The sequence below is a fragment of the Notothenia coriiceps genome, unplaced genomic scaffold (assembly GCF_000735185.1).
Source record: "Notothenia coriiceps isolate Sejong01 unplaced genomic scaffold, NC01 NC01_scaffold00014767, whole genome shotgun sequence".
NCBI lineage: Eukaryota > Metazoa > Chordata > Actinopteri > Perciformes > Nototheniidae > Notothenia > Notothenia coriiceps.
This window is the reverse complement of record NW_011347468.1, coordinates 25,642-45,125: the sequence shown is the minus strand read 5'-3', so window position 1 is coordinate 45,125 and position 19,484 is coordinate 25,642. Positions and strand designations below refer to the sequence as shown.

The 19,484-nt window shown below is 40.1% G+C and overlaps 3 protein-coding genes across 3 annotated transcripts in view; 1 reads left to right on the top strand and 2 right to left on the bottom strand.

Moving 5' to 3' along the window:
- The first annotated feature begins 733 nt into the window (after window positions 1-733).
- Window positions 734-12,484, top strand: LOC104948643 (protein lifeguard 3). Its single transcript, XM_010774851.1, has 12 exons — window positions 734-991; window positions 6,691-7,044; window positions 7,809-7,885; window positions 7,999-8,063; window positions 8,149-8,202; window positions 8,288-8,338; window positions 8,427-8,466; window positions 9,776-9,813; window positions 9,907-9,994; window positions 10,082-10,177; window positions 10,258-10,311; window positions 10,421-12,484. Exons 2-12 carry the CDS (start codon window positions 6,696-6,698, stop codon window positions 10,568-10,570), a joined length of 1,062 nt encoding a protein of 353 aa, XP_010773153.1. The 5' UTR covers window positions 734-991; window positions 6,691-6,695; the 3' UTR covers window positions 10,571-12,484.
- Window positions 12,214-14,092, bottom strand: si:ch73-71c20.5 (PNKD metallo-beta-lactamase domain containing). The gene is made up of 3 exons (XM_010774852.1): window positions 14,005-14,092; window positions 13,639-13,885; window positions 12,214-13,011 (listed from the first exon to the last, which is right to left on the bottom strand). The coding sequence occupies exons 1-3, from the start codon at window positions 14,069-14,071 to the stop codon at window positions 12,840-12,842; spliced, it is 486 nt and encodes a 161-aa protein (XP_010773154.1). The 5' UTR covers window positions 14,072-14,092; the 3' UTR covers window positions 12,214-12,839.
- Window positions 14,093-14,650: 558 nt separating this feature from the next.
- The window catches only part of mcm6 (minichromosome maintenance complex component 6), a 14,002-nt gene continuing 9,168 nt past the window's right edge, over window positions 14,651-19,484 (bottom strand). The window contains exons 12-18 of the mRNA XM_010774850.1: window positions 17,057-17,212; window positions 16,787-16,915; window positions 16,524-16,688; window positions 15,846-15,969; window positions 15,498-15,725; window positions 15,276-15,415; window positions 14,651-15,186 (exon numbers count right to left, since the gene is read on the bottom strand). Of these exons, the coding sequence (XP_010773152.1) occupies window positions 15,079-15,186; window positions 15,276-15,415; window positions 15,498-15,725; window positions 15,846-15,969; window positions 16,524-16,688; window positions 16,787-16,915; window positions 17,057-17,212 (1,050 nt within the window). The 3' untranslated portion in view covers window positions 14,651-15,078. The remainder of the gene's footprint in view (window positions 15,187-15,275; window positions 15,416-15,497; window positions 15,726-15,845; window positions 15,970-16,523; window positions 16,689-16,786; window positions 16,916-17,056; window positions 17,213-19,484) is intronic.

Genomic DNA, 19,484 nt, shown 5'->3' with positions numbered 1-19,484 from the left:
GTATGAAAAGAATAAAGAGCTTTTTGAACATTACAGCATGGAGACATGTGACAGTAGAGGCACAGAATACAAATATGATACCTGAAAATTGGCCCCTTTTAAGAAAAAGCAATATAAAATGTATAATACAATATAAAACCTTTCCTTCATCTAGCCCTTCTAATCATTTGCAAGATCCTGTTTTTTGTACTTTACTTAAAATACATGTATGTGGATTTACAAGTAAATGTTAAAAAAGGTAATGATAGTTGATCATTTAATATTGACATGTAGCCTATTTTAATGAAGAAGCTTGTGCATGCAACCTGATAACAACTAGTTTTGAATATAGAATTGATATTACTCAAATCTACTACTCTATACTTCTACCCATATGAAATATAATCAACACTTAAATCAGACCAGACACCTGGAATAAATCCAGCTACCCTGCAGTATACAAAGTCATTAAAACTAGCTGCACCTTTACCAGCTTTGATAACACTTTAATGTATCAATAATTATTATATGATATATTATTATTCTGACTGTATACTATTATATGACTACTTTCAATTTCAGGTACTTTAAGTATATTTTGATAATACTTTTGTAATTTTGCTTGAGTAACACTTTGAATGCAGTACTTTTCTCTGGTTAGTCTGTAGTAGCTCCGTTCTTTTAATAACATGAGAAGAGCCTGCTTAAAATGACTCAGCTCGAACCAGCAAACCTTGTCACACACACACACACACACACACGCCCTGTGTGACGGATTCTTGTGAACTCCACCCTGCTGCTCCACTCTTCGAGGAAATGTTCCTTGACTTACAGCAGCTCAGACCCTGGAACAGACGGAAAGGCCGCTGAACAACTTTATGTAATTATTTCAGCACTTTGGGGTCTCTTTGTAAACAAAAGGCCTGACCGTCACCGGTAACACTTTATCTTCGCTCGTTCTCCTCGGGGAATCAACAGGCGGGCTGTGTCTTTCGTTGGCATCTGTTTCTTGGTAAGTGGAGCTCATTTGAAAACATTTGTCATGTTTATACAGCGGTTAAATATCGCCGAAATATATTCTATATTAAATGTTGTTGCTCGTTGTGTATTTTGAGTGTAGCTTCGCGTGTGCTTGTGGAAGCCTCCCGCACCGGATAGGGCTTTTTGTGAGCTGAGGTTTGGTCCTCCAGGGTGGGGGGGCAGGGGGTGTAGTCATTTTAGCCCAGTTAATACCAAAGTGAAGGCTTAGTAAGGCCTTAGTTAAACTGATGTTTCCCACAGCTATCTTAAAACGTTGCTCTTAATCTGAAATGGGGAATTTTGATGGTGCACATTTCAGCAAACATCTCGAATACTTTTTGTCAACTAACTACAGTTTGGTTGGTTTATTTACCGTAGTGCTCCGTGCAGTTTCCATCCCAAAAATAGACTTTTATATGGGGCAGGAATTTTGATTCCTCCGGCCAGGAAAATCGGTGATTCCACCAATAACAGTAGTGATGGTTCTATTAAAAATAAGTGTCTAAATGAGCCACCATGCATGGTACCTACCAAGACCATACAATATAGGCTTACACGAGAATGAAGCCATTACCAGGGATGGACCTGGCCCAACAATACTGCTGATAAAACTGAACTCCAGACTGTCCGAATGTTGTTGGCTTGGTTAGGGGACTGAACCTTTTACTTTAAAAACAAATGTAACGTTATTGAATGATCTGCCAATTATCTTCTTGATTAATCGATACATCTGTGTGCCTAATAAAGTAATGAGAAAGACGACAAACAACCCCCCCCCCAAAAAAAACAAGTACACATTTTGTGACCCTGTCTCCCATCATAATTCATTTTCATACATTAACTAAAGACTTGAAGACCCTAACTTTTATTATTAATTCTAGAGCAATGTTTGTATTAACATTTTATACAATAAAATAATTTTTATACATAAAAAAATGTACACTTCCAAACATGCAGAAGTGCACCTCGAAAGCTCAAATTACACTGAGGTACAGGTGTTTTTATTTTTTATTTAGCCTTTATTTATACAGGTTATAACATTTCATTGAGACACAAGGTCTCATTAAACATAAATTAAAAGAGTACAAAATAATTTAAAATATATATATATTAAAAAAAACAAAAAAACAACCCCCTCATACAAAGACATATCATACTTGCATTTAAAAATTGAATACCATTTCCAGACAAATTAGTTCAATTCAAGGCAATTTCACGGTTTGTAGATGAACTCAAAAAGTCACATTATGAGGTTTACACTAGTTATAACCTTTTTATACAGTCTATGGTCAGTACTAAATTATCCTCATCATCAGCTAGCTCCATACCTTTCAGAAACAGATGGTCTCCAGATCGTATCAAAAAGTCTTGCTTCCCTTTTTGTATATATGCAGACCCTAACTTTTATTTAATGTGGATGGTCGGAATAACAAAACACTTTCCACAACTAGAACATCAAATAACATACATAACAGGTTGAGTTGTAGTTTGTGCTAAGCTAGGTATCCAAACGTGTCTACTGACTCACAACCATGATGATGGGGACTTGTGTTTGGTGGTCATGATGGTGTATAATAATAATAAGGTTTCTTATCAAATATAAGCCACCTTACGACCCACAACAACTGGTGTGTCACTTTCCTATAAAAGAGTTACACCCACATTTCAGCCCTCTCAAACTGCCTCTCATGACCAATACTTGGTCCACTCTGTTTCTTTCTGTTACTGCACATACTCTGAAGCACTTTTTCCATTCAGTGTTTTCTGTCCGGTTGCTTGGCGCTCTGCATGTGATGTAATGGCAACATGAGGTGGAGTCAACTAGCTCTTGAATTCCTTTACTGTGTGTATTCCCCTAAAAACCTCCAGTGAATAAATAAAGGAGCAACAAGAAACCTACTTACAAACACTGATCTTTAATATAGTGGCTTATTCTATGTTGTATCGAGTCAGAGATCATTTACAAAATTTGGAAATCCATTTTGGAAGAAATGTTTAAAATAAAAATGACTTAAAGCACTTAAAGGGTCCTGTTTAAGTAACACAGCTCTACTTATACTCATGGTAGGAACATGGAATATTTTGCTCATATATGACAACATTGTGTGCATGTGTATGAGTAGGTGTGTGGTTTGTTGTTAGAGTTCCCCTCAGGGAAACATGTGGTTCCTGAGCCAGTGGTGGTTTTCAGGAGCCATGTGCTAAGCAGAACCATAGTTAACTTAAAGGTGGGGTAGGTAAGTTTGAGAAACCGGCTCGAGATACACTTTTTGTTATATTCCATGGAATGCTCTTAACATCCCGATAGCAATGAATATCTTAAGTGCTTTGAAAAAAAATGTCATCTGTGGAAGCCGTAGTACTGTAAAAAGCACGACCAATCATTTTAGCCAGCCCGGCTAAAGTAACTGGATGGCCTACCTGCCTGTCAGCTTTCCATCTGTGCACAAACTTATCTCGTGCCCTCATTGGTCATGTGCGTGTTCGTGTGTGTTGGAGGAGGGGCTCTGTAAGGAAGTGGCAGATTTAATTCCGGCTGTATATCTTCAAATTTAGCACACTCGAGCTGGTTTCTCCAAAATTACCTACCCCACCTTTAACCTGATACAAGCCCAAATGTATCCCTTATGTCTAACTCAAGTATTATTATAACCCAACCAAATCTAAGTGTTGGATAAATATGTGCACACCAAAATTCCTAGACCAACACCTGCTAAGACAACAGGCCTTTACCTCTGTCTGTTTTTTTAAATGGCTTATATGTTAGGTTTTGATAATATTTATATACAGGGATTTTCTATAGTCTGTATAAAGGGACAGTCTATGTATCATTTGTATATCTATGAGTATGTTACTCCTGGCCATTGTGTTGTAAATCAATGGACATAAACACTTTATTGCAGTTCTCAAGCTACAGAGTTGCAGAGTTGATGTTGCACAAATGTGATTTAGCTAGATTTTTAAGCAAATATTTCAGAAAATAATCACATTACAGTATTGAAAATCCCTATATGACAGGACATTTTATTCGTTTTCCCCTCCCATTCATTCAATACATAAATGGGATAGAAAAAATCAAACATTGCGATACGTAATCACTTTTTCCCCCCTGCATTAGCGGATAACAAAGAAAAAGTGATCACTTATATTTGTTTTATTAAAAATGGTCTGCGCTCTCTGGACAACAATGTTATGTTTATGATTATATTTTACAACACTTTTTCTCAATTGGCTCATATCTTTGGCATTCTAAGACTGCAATTTGCTGTATCAAACCTCATGGTGTATTTGGGCAATGCAACAAAACCGTAAACACAGTATTGGCACATTATCCCCTTAAAAAGCTAGACCTTGCTTGTCGAGCAGCTGGCATTTTAGTTTGTGATTTAAATATGTTAGTTGCTGTTAGCAATCTTCACAGTGATGAGTTTCCCAGCTGTTGATGTAGTAATTCAGTTGCAGGTTCATGTATGTGTAGCCTCCAGAGTTACATTTGAGTTCTAGGATATAGAATTCAGTATCTTCTGATCTCTGTGTATTTCCTGCGATTGGGTTTTTTAGGATAGTTTAACATTGATGTTAGTCCCCCTTTCCTTTAGAAACGCACTTTGACAGATTAGTATAACAGCATATGTGCATTTATATTTAGTAAATGTGTACAACCATAAAAGGGGATCCCTGACCTCCCGAGACCTGACATGACACCACTTCATCACTGATTTACTTTCCTAACCACCAATACCTCCTTCCCATCAAATCGGTTACTGGGCCAGTTCAGAGCTAGTGCCCGATGGCGAACCAGTTCAGAGCTAGTGCCCGATGGCGAACCAGTTCAGAGCTAGTGCCCGATGGCGAACCAGTTCTTCCTGTTCTCGAAAATTGGTTCGCAGCTGGCACCAAAAAACTGCGAGTATGTTAGCTTTACGTCGGAGGCTGGGGCGAGATGAACCCTGAACAATAACCTGTAATCAATACATGTTGCCATGTCAGAATATCACAAGTAAGATCATAATGAAAAAATACGGGGTTGAAATATGCCTGTAGAAAGCGGCTAATGCCCCAATATAAAAAATATTCATAATGGCAACAAGCAGTCAATATAGTCAGATGAGCTTCGGTTGCTATGCTGACAACACCTATCTAATAACAGAGACACTTTACTTACGGCCTTATGATGCCAAACAGTGTCAATACAAACTGGAAAAAATATATCACTATGAGGAAATATGATCAGGACACGTGGCTTATGAGACAGTCAGACAGTGAATTACAAGGGTGGAAGAGCAGCATAGGGGTCTGCAAAAAACGGCTCAACCACATACTATAGGCGGCATTCACACCGCAGTACTTTTCCCACAAAGGTTCATCACAACTTAGTTCATGAGAACTCTTTAGTTCTCATGAACTAAGTACGGATCGCGTTCACATTGGAATAAGTCCCTGGGGGAGGATTAGGCAAATGAAGCCACTGACGTCACTTCTTCTTCTTCTGCTTTGGGTTTACTGGCAGGCTGCAAACAACTTCACGGCGTATACTGCCACCCGAAGTCCCCGGCCGGAAGTCCCCGGAGTTGGGGACTGGCTTCAGTCTTCAGCCTTCCGAGTAAATCGCTAGAACGCCGACACCTCCTCATCTCCACCGCTCCCATGTTTTCTTTTGTGTTGCCATAAGTTAGTCTCTCTGCGTTTCTGCGCTGGGCTAATGCTAATAATGCTAATGCGAGGATAATAAAATTGGTGGCTTCACAAAACTTTTTGGGAGTTTTACGGGGCGTGGTTTGCATTCCGCCCAGCCAATCAGACATAGGAACCTTTTTCTCCCACGAAACTACCTGCTCTCTAGCAGGGACGGAAAAGGGGGTAAAAAGGCTCTGATGAACTAATTTTAGTTCCGGCTCTTTTTGGTGTGAACGCGACATTTCGGAACTAAAGTGGGAAAAGTACTGCGGTGTGAACGCGCCTATTAACAATAAACCGCTGAACTCTGGAGAAGAGTACAAGGTTGGAGAAGTGTTTCTTGAATTTAATCTCACTTAATACGATTAAAAGCATCAATAGCATTGACCCGACAGTCCCCCGTTGTGGTGAAGTCATGAGTGTGCACCACTTGGGCTCTGGGCGGTGGAAACCCAACTGGTTCCTAAACTGCGAACTAGATCCAAACCAAAACAGTACTAGCAAAGAGCTAGAACTGGAACCGGTTTGGTGGGAGAGGGGTAACAGAGCTTTATTAAAAAGACGATTATGCCTTAAGTCTATTCAAAAGAATGAAATGAAAGGCCAAATTAATTCATGCACTACGTCTGAAGGATTTGTTTGGCGTGAAGCATTTTATAGCCTATAAAATAAAAAACGCTATATAGATAAATGAGTTTTGCCTTGCCCTTGCAAACGGTTGCTTTTTTACACGCTCAAAACCTCAAAGGTGCAGGCATTAATCCAAAACAAAGAGTTGATGGAATGCAAAATGGGTAACTATAGACAATAGACTAAGTTAAATCCCATTCACAGTTATTCCAAATATGTTTATGAAAATATTAGATAAGAGCCACATTCAAGTTTCAAATGTAGGGCGATACATGTGATAAGATGACATTGGCAGGTAATATTGATTCCACATCAGGGCGTGACAGGGCCCTACTGTTCACAGCTTGTGCACATAGCAATATGAACTGTCATTTGTGCTTACAGGTAAAATGTCCAGGTCAGACTACCCTCCAGGGTACGACGAATCCCGGGGCCCGCTGTACGCCCCGCAGGGTGGAGGATACCCACCACCCCCAGCATATGGCTTCCCTGGCTTTGGTGGTCCCCAGCCGGGCCAGCCCTCTGCCCCTTACCCCGCTGGTCCGAACGCCCCTATGTTCCCGGGCCAACCTGGGGGCTACCCGGGCCAACCTGGGGGCTACCCGGGCCAACCTGGGGGCTATCCTGCCGGCCCGTACCCAGGACAGGCTCAGCCGGGTGGGCCTCCAGGAGCAGGCTACCCCATGCCCCCTCCAATCATGCCGCCCATGCACATCCCATCAGATATCATGAGCTCTGGTAAGACTGGGGCTGCTGAGCATGAGCAAATTCTGAGACTCTTATTAAAGTTGAAAAACATACACTCAGTATTAAGAGTGAAATATATTCAGGAAATAGGCTTTTGTATTTTCTTGTGATTTAACACCAGAAAGTCAGGTTCACATAATTGTCGCAATTAAAACATTTGATTTGGTTAGTTTTGATTTCGCATTGCAACAATGCGAGTGCACTAACGACACATGACATGACCTGTCATGTCGACATCACCCAGGTGAGCTGCGTCTCCCTTTGCTTGACATTGATTGGTTTGTGGAATTGCCCTCTCCTATACTTTCTGCATCCTCTCTGGAAATAACTGAGTATTTATTTTCACAAGTGAAACTTTATTACAAATGTAATACAGCATGGACTACAGATGTGTAGCCCTGACCATGTTTGGGTTTTACACCTGTAATTTTGGTTAATATCAAACTTAATTATCTGGACCATGTATTGTGGATGTGAGAGCGCCCATAGATTTCTTTGTTTGGTATCAACATTTTTTTATTGTAATTTTAGAATAGTGCATCCCACAAAGCGGTCAAAAGGGAATACATTTCTTTATGGAGTAAGATACATAATGTAAATAACAATAATACATTAATTTGGAAGTAAAGAACAAATAACAGTAGACTGAAGAAATAAAAACAGACCATTGTAGGGGTCAATACGTCACCTCTGTCCTGGCTTTAAACTTTGAATTTCCTGTGATACATTGAGTGTTTGTGGTCATATTTCTGCAGATGACCCAGATGATGGGTTTGCGGCGAGGGGCAGCGGTTTCGACAGTATGAGCATTCGTCATGCCTTCATCAGAAAGGTAAAACGCACAAACCATAATAAAATCGGTCTTGTGTTATCATTTAATTTGAGTCTAAGAGCAAAGATGTGTAACAGGGTGTAATTTACCTTTTTTCTGCGTGTGTTTTTCAGGTGTATTTGATTTTGGCTGCTCAGCTCCTCGTCACCACATCTGTTGTGGCTATATTCACATTTGTGTGAGTATATAGAGTGTGGTTTGATCTCTGTTTGCATTTGTGTCTCTATGCGTCACGCTGCTAACTCTGCCTCTGTTTCTCACAGCCGACCTGTCAGATTGTTCGTACAGAAAAACCCAGCTCTCTACTGGGCATCATAGTAAGTCTTACCCTGGATCTTTTGTAAGAATTAAAATGAAAGTTTGTATTTGTTATATTTTCATCTCTAAATGTTTTCGTTTTAGCGCTGTGTATTTCGTCACCCACCTTGTGCTGGTCTGCTGTAAGGGCCCCAGGTGAGTGTGACAACGTTTTCTGAAGAATATTTGCCCAAAGAATATTTATAAAACTGCATTTAATCTTATTATCTCACCCTCTTTGTAGGAGGAAGTTCCCATGGAACGTCATTCTGCTTAGCATCTTTGTGAGTCTTGTGATTGACCTATGAATCAGGAAGTGTAAACTTGTAATTACTGCCTTTACTGCCAGTGTCCTGGATGTGGTTCAAGTCTATTCTTAGAGTAGATAATTCACACAGCCTAGGCTGGTCTCATCTCAAAGTTAGAAGCTTGTCTTTGGTACTAAACAGTGAGTCACCACACATGAATCAGGCTGTGTTTGCATATTGCAAAATGGCTTTATGGATTAAGTCATGGCGCAGTTTATTCTGTTGGTAGAGACTGTTATTGTTCAGCTTTGTGGGGATAGTTTCTAGATTTCATATAATTTTTTAAATAAGAATATACAATAATATGTTTCAGTTATATTTCAAGTTTTATTATTTACTTAAGGAGACCATCCTTTTTTTCAATTGAATCGCCTTAGCATGCGTCCATATTAAAAAAGGACATGTCACGATTATCTAAACTAATACCATATACATATATTATCAAAGTATGCTGACAACTCTGGCACTGGCATAAAACATACTGGAATCCCTTAAACCTACATCTAGTTAGGAAATTGCATTATAGGACACATCTGTTATAAGTGATATAAGGTAACCATAAATCATATGGTGAGATAAGTTATTGTTTTTAAGTCTGTTTGTCTTACATGATGTATTTCACAATCATTTGAATACATTACATTTATATACCGCTTTTCTAAATACTCATATTACTTGACTCCCAATATTAAACGAAAATGAATTATTAACTTAAGAATGATCGTATTGCTTAAGCTAAGAAAGGACACTCTGTTCCACGGCGCACCAACAATGGCTGGAACAGCGGAAACATCAACGTTACTTAAAATGAACGTCAGCAATGATCCAGGTTTTCTGTATCTGTCCAAGTCTGTTCAGTTTCTTTTCCACTAACAAGTCTTTAAACGCTGCCAGAGCCCATCACGTGTTCCTGTTGGCTTACTTTACATATTTGAACCTCTTTCCTTCTCTCCCTTGATCCTCCATAGCAACGGTCATTATTTTTGCTTAGCAGTGATGTGTTATCAAGTATTAACAACCTCTGAAATTTCCAATCAGAATCGAGTATGATTAGTATAGGCATGTAATAACTAATAATATCCCTGAAATGTTAATTCAACAGGATGCCCTTTTTATTTGAATTAAATCCTTAATAACATCATACATTGTCCCATCCCTAGTGCAGCCCTTTCGTAGCTTTTAATCGGCGATTTTAAATCGGTAACAGGATTTGTTTTTCTAGAATATTGTGATGCCGTTGTAATTTTAGATCGACCAATAGATGTCCTTTGTTATTTTTTCACAGACCCTGGCTTTCTCCTATGTGACAGGATCAGTTTCCAGGTAAGACATGTACAAAAAAAACACTTCTGTTTATTTGCATGGACATTCCTATCAGTGTCCCTCAAAACAAACTGTGTTGCTCTTTGTTTTTAGTTACTATGACACAAAAGCAGTGTTTCTCGCTCTGGGGATCACTGCCGTCGTCTGCATCGCCGTCACCGTCTTCTGCTTCCAGACAAAGGTGGGGTTTGTGTGTGCTCATCAGATGAAATGTCGCAGTGTATTTTTTTTTTTCATGTGTTTTAACGCAGCTGTTTTCTCTTTTTAGGTGGACTTTACAAAGTGCCAGGGTCTTTTCTGTGTCCTGGGGATCGTAGTGTTCGTGACTGGCATCATAACAACCATTGTGCTGTCATTCAAATATGTGAGTTAAGGATAAAAACCCAATTTCGTCATGAAAGCTTTTCCAGTTTCCTTCATTGTAACGACTGTTTGCTGTTTCAGATCCCGTGGCTTCACATGCTCTATGCAGGTATAGGAGCCATCGCTTTCACTCTGGTGCGTATTATGCAATTTAATGTTATTTTCTTTACTGTTAACCCTGTGATGATCCTTTGTGTATCACTTGTTCCAGTGTTAGTCTAAATGTTTCCTGCTTGTCTTATAGTTCCTAGCTTACCACACCCAGCTGCTGATAGGCAACAGGAAGCACTCCATCAGCCCAGAGGAGTATGTGTTCGCCGCACTCTCCATTTACGTCGACATCGTCCAGATCTTCCTTTTCCTGCTGCAGATTATTGGTGCTTCTACCAAATAAGTGCACCCAAGGGAAAACAAATGACAGGGTGCAGACAACAAACCCACCTTTTTTTTTTAAAGCTTTTGCTGTCAGTCAGAATCAGAATACATTTATTAAAATCATGACGTATAATACAAATGTCAAGGGCTGAATTTAAAGTTTTGTCATAGGTGAATCCTATGCACAAAAAAATGCACTTTTTTCGAAATGAATATTTATCTGCATTAAGCAAATTATCAGTGGCTTTAAAAGAGTATTAATAATACAATGTAAATACATTAGATACCTATGGACACTGGACTGCCAGCTGCAACATTTATTCACTCTTACCGGACTCATGTTTTAACGCAGACGGTGTCTCCAAATGTGTCTTCTCATGATGTTCTGCTACACATGGACTGGTGCCTATCTGTAAAAAAAAAAAGAGAAAATGGGCATAGATTTCTTTTTTTTAATTCCATCTCAATTTTGCCAACACAGAGGCCCGTCTCTTGTGGCGTTGAAGTAAAGTAGGTGGGGCTGGGCAATGCCTCAAAATGTGGTTGCCGATAACCAAACAAACTCAATGGCCAGGATAGTGATTGTTTGTATTTAAAGCAGGTTATATACCTAATTGTTGAGTAAAAACGTATCATGGTTAATTTATTGAATTAATCTATAATAGCCTACTTTTATCTACATTTTAACCAAGGAAATATTTTTCCAACATCAGGCATTTCTTCTTTAACATTTGCGCCAAATCGTTGATGTAATAGTTCTATGGGGTAAACTGCAGCAAGCAAGTAATTAGCTTAACATGAATGATTCGAAATGGCTAGTCTGGCTCCTTCTGAGGGTAAAAAAGAATTCTCACAAATTTAAAATGTAATATCACGCTTAGGGTTAGGTCATAGAAAATCTAAGTGTACATAGGCCTACTTAAGGTTGTGCATGTTTTTCCTGATATGCCAGAATTATTCTTGCCCTCTATTAGCAACTTCCTGAACTTTTCATTTTAAAATAGAACTTGCTTAAGAGGTGGAGATAAGTGGAACAAACAACTTTCGTACGAATTCTGGCTAAAGGTTTCCCTCCCATTTTTGTTTTTATGCTAAGCTAAGCTAACTACCTCCCAGCTGTAGCTTTGTGTTCATAGGACAGGCATGATTGGTATATATCGCCCCAAATTCTCTCAGCAATTTTATAAGCATATTTCTCAATTTTTGACTTGGCTTTAATTGTAGGCTATACATCAGTCCAAAGGCCAAGTAGGATTTAATGTAAATAGTTTGAAAGGTGAGCTCAACAGATATGCACACAACAGCAAATGAAAAGCTAATAAATCTGCTTTTAGAGTGTATGTGCATTACACATGTTACATTTGGTATAGATTCTAGCGACAGTCTGGATACTCCAAACTACTCTTAGCATCAGCAGTATTGATACTTTGGTGACCAATCTGCCCACCAAATAGCTCGGTGCATCTGATTGTAACTACACACGTTTTTAACATACATATATATGGTTCTACATCACTACAGTGCCTTCACAATGAAGATGTATCAGAGATTCATTTGTTTTACCACAGACTTATGAGTATTGTTACATAAGTATCCTTTTTATACATATATTCTGGTGTCATGGTCAGACCTCGGTCAGATGCATAGGTGCTAGCAGGGCTTTTTTTTCTTACAGGATAACACAGTCAATGCCATGTTGTTAAATTAATAGATCATTGTTCAAATGCTCCTAAATGACCAATCGCAGCCAGCTAGTCTTCTCCACAAGTATAGACGCTATGTTATAGACCCATGTTACATATAACCCTTGCCTCAAAACAGCTACGGTGGACATGTTGAATGTGAAGCAGAGTGTCAGTGTGGGGTACGGGTTTGTAAATATACATGTTAATGATGTTTGCCTTTTTCATATCAAATAAATATGTGTATTTGATTACGGTGTTCATGTGCATTTTTCCAGGTTTCACAAATTCTGTATAAATATAAATTTATTTGCTTTATCATATTTAACAAACATCAGCATCAATCAAATAAATGTTCTTTCTCCAGATTCAACAAAGTGATCTATAAGCATCTCTGTACATAAGCAGGAAAAATCAAATCTGCCCAAAGACAAACAAAATGGCTGTCACAAGCATAATTTCATGTTTTTGCTTCAGAAAGAAATACTCAGAGGTTTTTAAACTCATGAAGTTTTCTTCTGTAATCAGTCTTTTTGCTGCAGTGAAGTGAACGTCTCAGTGGTGACATTTAGGATATGTGCATAACATTGCAGCCATACATATACATCATCGCTCAAGTTTGAGATCCTCTTTATGCTGGCGGTAGCGACTCCCCTCATATTCTCCTTCGTTTGACATCCTCATCCTCTGTCGGACCTTCAGCTGCTTCAGTCGGTTCTTGTCAACTTCTCTCTTGGTCAGCAGGAAGCCGATGATACCTACGGGGAGGCCTATCATCCTGGAGGGAAGAAATGTAATATATTGATTTTTTTTCAGTGCTCAACACTTACAGTATCCATATTGATGCAGAGTATGGAGAAACACTCCACATGTTGTGGTACTAAGGGGGAGCAAATTGTTTGAAAATGCAAAAGGTTTCATTGTATGGTATTATGTAATGAAGACACCTAAGTCACAATAAGATATAAATGCAATGTTTCAGTATTTTTGTTAAACTGAGCAACCCTTATACTTTGTCCACCCTGTTTATTTGAGTGTGTGTATAGATCAAAATGGAGATTATATTACCCTGGAGAAGATATGACTGTTGTTTCTGCAGTACTTCTGAATGAAAGACAATTGTTTTACTTTAATGAATATAAAAGCACATAAAAGTCAAATCTGGGTATAGTGTCCCTCCCCTTGTATAAATGTATTTCTACATAGTTTCTGTTTCAACAACATTGACAGACCTTGCTATTTTCAGCACATCAGTCAAACAGTTTAAATAATATATATATATATATATGAGTAGATCGGACAGCTAGTCTGCCAGGGCGGAAATAAAACAGAAGCAGTCAAATAAATGGTGTTGTCTGAAGTGTTTTACCAATATAAAGGATTGTAGATGAATGAAGAGATTTACCATGCATAGCCAATAGGCATCATGGGATTCTTTGCCTTTCTCCTGGGCATGTATTCAGGACCCTCCTCCTCCTCCTCTTGCTCCCCGGCTTTCCTGTCGTCTGTGCGTGGGTCGGCTTTGCTGTGAGCCCCGGTCTTGGAGCTGCACAGGGAGGCAGCAGGGGAGACATGTAGCTGCGAACACTGACTTACTGCCGGGGCTCGGCTCCTCTGCGTAAGGAGCCATCGTTCGGGAACATAGCAAACTCCTAACAGGGAAAAATAACGCTACGTTACATTATTTAGACAAGTAACTGTACCACAGCCTTTGTAGAAGATAGGTTGGATAATAATCGTTCAAAAACAATGTGTAATGTCTGTGTTTTACCTTTCAGTAATGTCCTGACTGCTGTCACGTAGGGCGCCGCCATGTTATGTTGAGTAATGTCTGACATGCGCAGTTAACACCACACAGTAGTGTTGATAGAGTAATAGTTTAGTATGTCCAAAAAATACAGAAATAGGCAGCAATAGCATGTCGAAAAAGGTGAAAGGAATGAGAATGTTTTTTAAAGCAAAAGAACATTTTGAAAAAAAGTCAATAAAGTATGTCGAAAATATCGTGGAAAAAAAGTTAAAGTATGATAGTATTATAAATACAAAATGTGATAAAAAGTCACTATTGAAAAATGTAATAGTAGGCCTATAGTATGATTTTTTTTGGGAAAAACAGTCACATTTTTGTGAAATAAAAAATAGTAGGCAGTCGTAAGTTCCGATTTTAGTATAGTAGGCCTATGTCAAAAACATGCACAAAAACGACTTAGTAAAGTGCATTTTGAAAATAATTAATTTTTTTCATATTATAGGACGGTAATTTTTTGGGGAAAAAAGGCTGACATATCAGAAAAAATATGACATGAAAACTTGTCATAAGAGAATACAGAAAATGTTTTTTTATTTAAAGTCATTTTCAACCTAAACGACCTACTGGTGTAATCATAATTAAATACGGCAGGAACAACATCGAATAGCTTTTGGTTTGTCAATATTTTATTTCTTTAAGCAACTTTTTTATTCAATTTATTTCATCATTTTACAAAATCACATTGAAACCATAGAGCCTCAATGTCAAATATACAGTTGTGGAATAAGCGATGGGACAATTCTAGGGCAGTTTCCTTAATGTGGGGTCAAAACAGACAGAAACCATCAAACAACTGGAGAACAGAGCAGCATATTTACAAAGCAGTTTGACTATGAATGTCTTATTTTTAAGAGCCCCAGAATATTCTGTACAGTACAAAACAAGTCGCATAACATCTCTGATGCTTCTGGTATGTATGCGTTACATATGAGCATTGAACAACACCTTGAACATCAACTTTATTGTTGAAGTAAAATATCAACAAGGATGGAAGTTGTAAGGGGGGTGAAGAAAACATAGACACAGGGGTGATGTTTAATCTTCCAGGGTGTAGTTGGGGTTGACGACAAACACGACTTCTTCTGTGCCAGCAGATTCTGAGCCCTTCAGCCCGGACGGAGACAGCTCGATGAGGATGTGATCCTGGAGAAGCAGAGAGGCACAGGGTTAAGTGAAGTCAAACACAAAACGACCTCCATTCATGGCTGTATGTTCGCAGCGTGTGGACTCACATAGTGCACCAGTCTGTGGAGGACCTTCTCTATCAGACCCTTCTTATTGACCAGCTCCTCTTCGGAGTCAATCTCCGACTCGATCTCCTTCAGATACCAGTTCACCACTGCACTTTTCTTCAACTCCTCCTCTTCCTCAGCTGAAACAGACAACAGGGAAAAGGTTAGACCAAAAATAACTAAGAATCTTTTTTTGCAATAAGTATGAAGAGAGTCTCACACCTTCTTCTGCCCGGCGCAAATGCAAGACCAGCAGGTTGGAAATACGCCTGTACTCGGGGAAAGACAGGCGGAGAGCTGGTTTGACCTGGCTGCCTGGCTCAGTGTGTCCCTCCACACCGTTTGTGTTGCCGTTAGTTCCATTTGTGGGCCCATTGACACCATCTGGGTGGCCGTTAACACCATTTGTGAGGCCGTTTACAGCATTCACTCCATTAGGGATGGCGTTTCCTGCAGAGATAACATTTGCGTTAGAAACCTGAATGTCTTTTCAGTTCAGGAACAAACTTCAGCTCTAGTTTAGTTATGTTGCGCCCTTGCAGGTGCATTTATACGTTTGTGTGTCAGTACCATCCTCCTGTTGCTCCTCTTCCTCCAGGTCGTCATCCTGCCCCAGGTTGATGTCGGGCGTCTCCACTCTGATGATGGATTTGTTCAGCAGACGGAAGGCTTCCTTTACGTGTTTGGGCTGCACCTTAAGACATTAACAGAAAGGAAAAGATCAAAATCCTGGTGCAAAGCAAAAACTTGTGAGTAGTTTAATAGTCCAGGATGTGGTTCCCATTGAAAAGCTTTAGTAGTCTGCATTTAATCGAAGGTGGAAAAGTTAACATGTGAGCAAAAACCTTCACAAAGGGTGAGATTTGAGCCTTCCAAAAATGTTGGCTTCTATTCCCACTAAATTACAACTGTTTTCTAAATAGTACAACTTTCTCCAAATATCTTTGGCTAATTCCCATCATCTCAGAAAACAGATATGTTTAAATGTGCAGAAAGTTTCAAACATGAGCAGAAATCTTGCAGAAACTCCCTCTGTAGTGAAATTTGGGATTTTAGCCTTTGCAGACCATTTACATGCACTAAAACGTATTCAACACACTATAGGAAAACCCCAAAAAGCATAATAGGGCTCCTAAAATGCAACACTATCACTTTAAGAGTTACATTGTGTCCTGAATTCAAGTGTGTACAACTTTAATCTGTGCACCCTTTTTTTTTGCTGAGCAGCAAATCATTCTTGGCACCCACCTCGTCGCAGCAGTGCATGCGGGCCATGCCCTCCGACAGGCGGATCATGCTCTCCAGCTGCCGCACCGTTATCCTCCAGGCCGACTTGGTCACGCCTCCGGAGCTGTCACGCTGTCTGAGACGCTTGTACTGCTCCACGATGAACTCTTCGGATTCGCTGGAAATCTACAGATACGGAACACGGAACAGTTTAATACCGATCAGAAGCGTATACATTGCTAACCTGATGCTAACACGCTTAATCGCAGCAGTCAGACGCGCACCTTGGGTTTGAACTGCCTTGCAAAGAGCAGATATCTGCGGATCTCATCCAGAGAGTACAGTCTGTCCACAGATTCTGCAATGCGCGAGTGCAGGTCCACGATGCGTCTTGCGATGGCGTAGTCCGTCACCTTGGATACACACATGATCAGATAGAACGTTAAGTAGGAGAATTGGATATTTAGAGCAGAGAGGATTTATGAAAGTAAGAAAATATTAAAACGCACTTCAAATTGTAAAACAAAAACAAATATACAGACTATGCTGCTTACCTCGTTACAGTCGTCCACCAGGATGAAGAAGAGGTCGAAGCGGCTCATGATGGGGGCGGTCATGTTGACGTTCTGCTTCAGACTCTTGCTGCGGTCGTATCGCCCGCCCACAGGGTTGGCTGCAGCCAGGATGGAGGTGCGAGCGTTCAGGGTGGCCTGAAGAAACGGAGGAGTCTAGTTAATTTACTGCAGATTTGACTGGAAGGTTCTTTTAATTTGGGCTTAGAACAATGATTTTTAAAACAAGTATGTGGTTTTAAGTGTGTTGAGGTTGTGCTATAGAAATGGGCGTTCAGGCCTTTTTGCACAAGGCGTTATTTTACTTGTGTGTTCATTTAAAACTTTTGCGGCCGTTTCAAAACTTTTTCCAAAAAGAGATTTCATTTCAGAGCTTTCCTTCATAAGCAAAGGCTTTAACTAATCACATTATTTGGATTGTAAATACAACAAGGAGGTCGCGTAGTCCAAAACAAGACGGAAAACACGTTTTATACTCAACAAAGACAGCACATACCAGACACCAGAGTTTCCGTTAGCCGGTAATTACCGGACTTTGACTAAAATATGCTGAAGACCGGCAAATCTAAATCTCTCGGGTCAAAATGTCCGGTCAAAATAATTTCCCCTTAGCACAATACCGCATCGGTTGCACAACTTATGTGAAAGACAAGAAGAGTCAATTCTAATGTCTAACACTTAATGTGGAGAAAGAGATGCCCTGTATGGGTTGATTGTGCGTTGATCTGTTGGTAATGCCTAGGGGTTCCGGTGGGCATGTAAACAAATGCATATGCTGCGCTATACTTTGCGGCCTTACCCGGTTGCATAGCGACGCTTATTGTTTAGGTGTCTTTTAATAAGCAGGTATTCATTTCATTAGCTAGAACTAGCTGGATCTGATCGATATGGACATAAACGCGAGTGAAGTCTAATCTGACGGGAGAGAGAGATCAGCTGCTGCTGACGAGTCGACACGCAGCTCTGCATGATCACATGCAGCGGTGAGCGGACAAAACACACACTTCAGGTTAGAATATCACACGTAGCTATTTTAATATTACCTCTCAAACTACCTAAACTAGTTATAGATATGTTTAGTTTTACTGTCGGGTCACTCATTACTGATCCGCGAGCTGCATGATACTGACGGGCTGTCGGGAGAGGGAGAGAGCACTCCGTTTATTATTCCCGTGTTATTGTAAATTACTGTATACTTTTGAATAATGTAGTTAATCTACTATAATTAGTTTGTTTAATATCGAATCATATCAATTTGTTTTAAATCTAAATAAATAACCCTTAGTACGCGGAAACCCGCAAAGGACATCACAGATATCCGAAAAATCACGTCCTATTTACAGAAGTTCGCCGATTTACGCGGGTTTCCAAGGTTTTCTGCATTGTGTGCGTGATAGATAACCGATCGCGAGGTTGTGTAACGTGTACAGCGCGATTCGCCGCGCCAATTCGTCTACTGGTAGTGTGCTCGGGCCGCGGTCGATTGGTTAGTCTCGACTATCCCGAGACCAAGTCTGTCCCCCCTTTTTGCACTCTTCACGGACGTGGTAATCCGTCTAAACTCTTTATTTCTGGAAAAAAACTTGTAATTTCGTACATTTGTACAGTGGTCGAATCGTCGTGTCTTAATGTTTATAATTGGACTTATAATCGGTATTATAGGGAAAAAAATTAACACGTTGCATATTCGCCTTTGAATTAATACGTGCCTAGACTGTAACATTAACGACACGACGTCCGTGCACCTCCTCAGTCAGGGTCTCCGTAATGTGGTCGCCCTTCCGCCGTGTCGACGCGTCGCAGACTGCCGGTCGACCACCAGTCTCGCTCCTCAGGCCGCTCGAACACTAGCCTCCGCTCGGAGACCTACGACCGCTGTTGCACTCACAACCTTGCGTCCGTCACTTCGCTGTAATACAACCTCGCTAAGTCGACCATAATTGACGTTCGCAAGAGGACGTCCTCACACATCGACGTAACTACTCGAAACGTGTTCCTACGCTGGATTCCTGGTCACTGCGTAGGTACTCCGGTACCTCGTCGTCTGGTAGTCGTAGTGGTTCCGGCCTCAGTTCCAATGACGACGGGTCTAAATTGATTTAACGATTTTTTACGTTCAAAATTCGGAAATGCGTGACTCTTAGCATTGTACTTTTTACAGCGGAGAAACTATATGTTTATCTCGGTGCCGGATAGACTTCATTGTAAAAATTTTCGGATTCGAGTGAACTCGAAGAAAATAACTTCCTCAATACAGGTTTTTATTTATCGTATCACAGATCGCCGTGACTAAATAGAAACTTTCGAACTCTTGTCTTCATCCGACACACAAAAATACCGTCTCAACAGGGTAAAGGCAATTTCAACTTTAGAGGCGCTGGTTTTACCTCTTTTCAACCGGCCAGTTGCC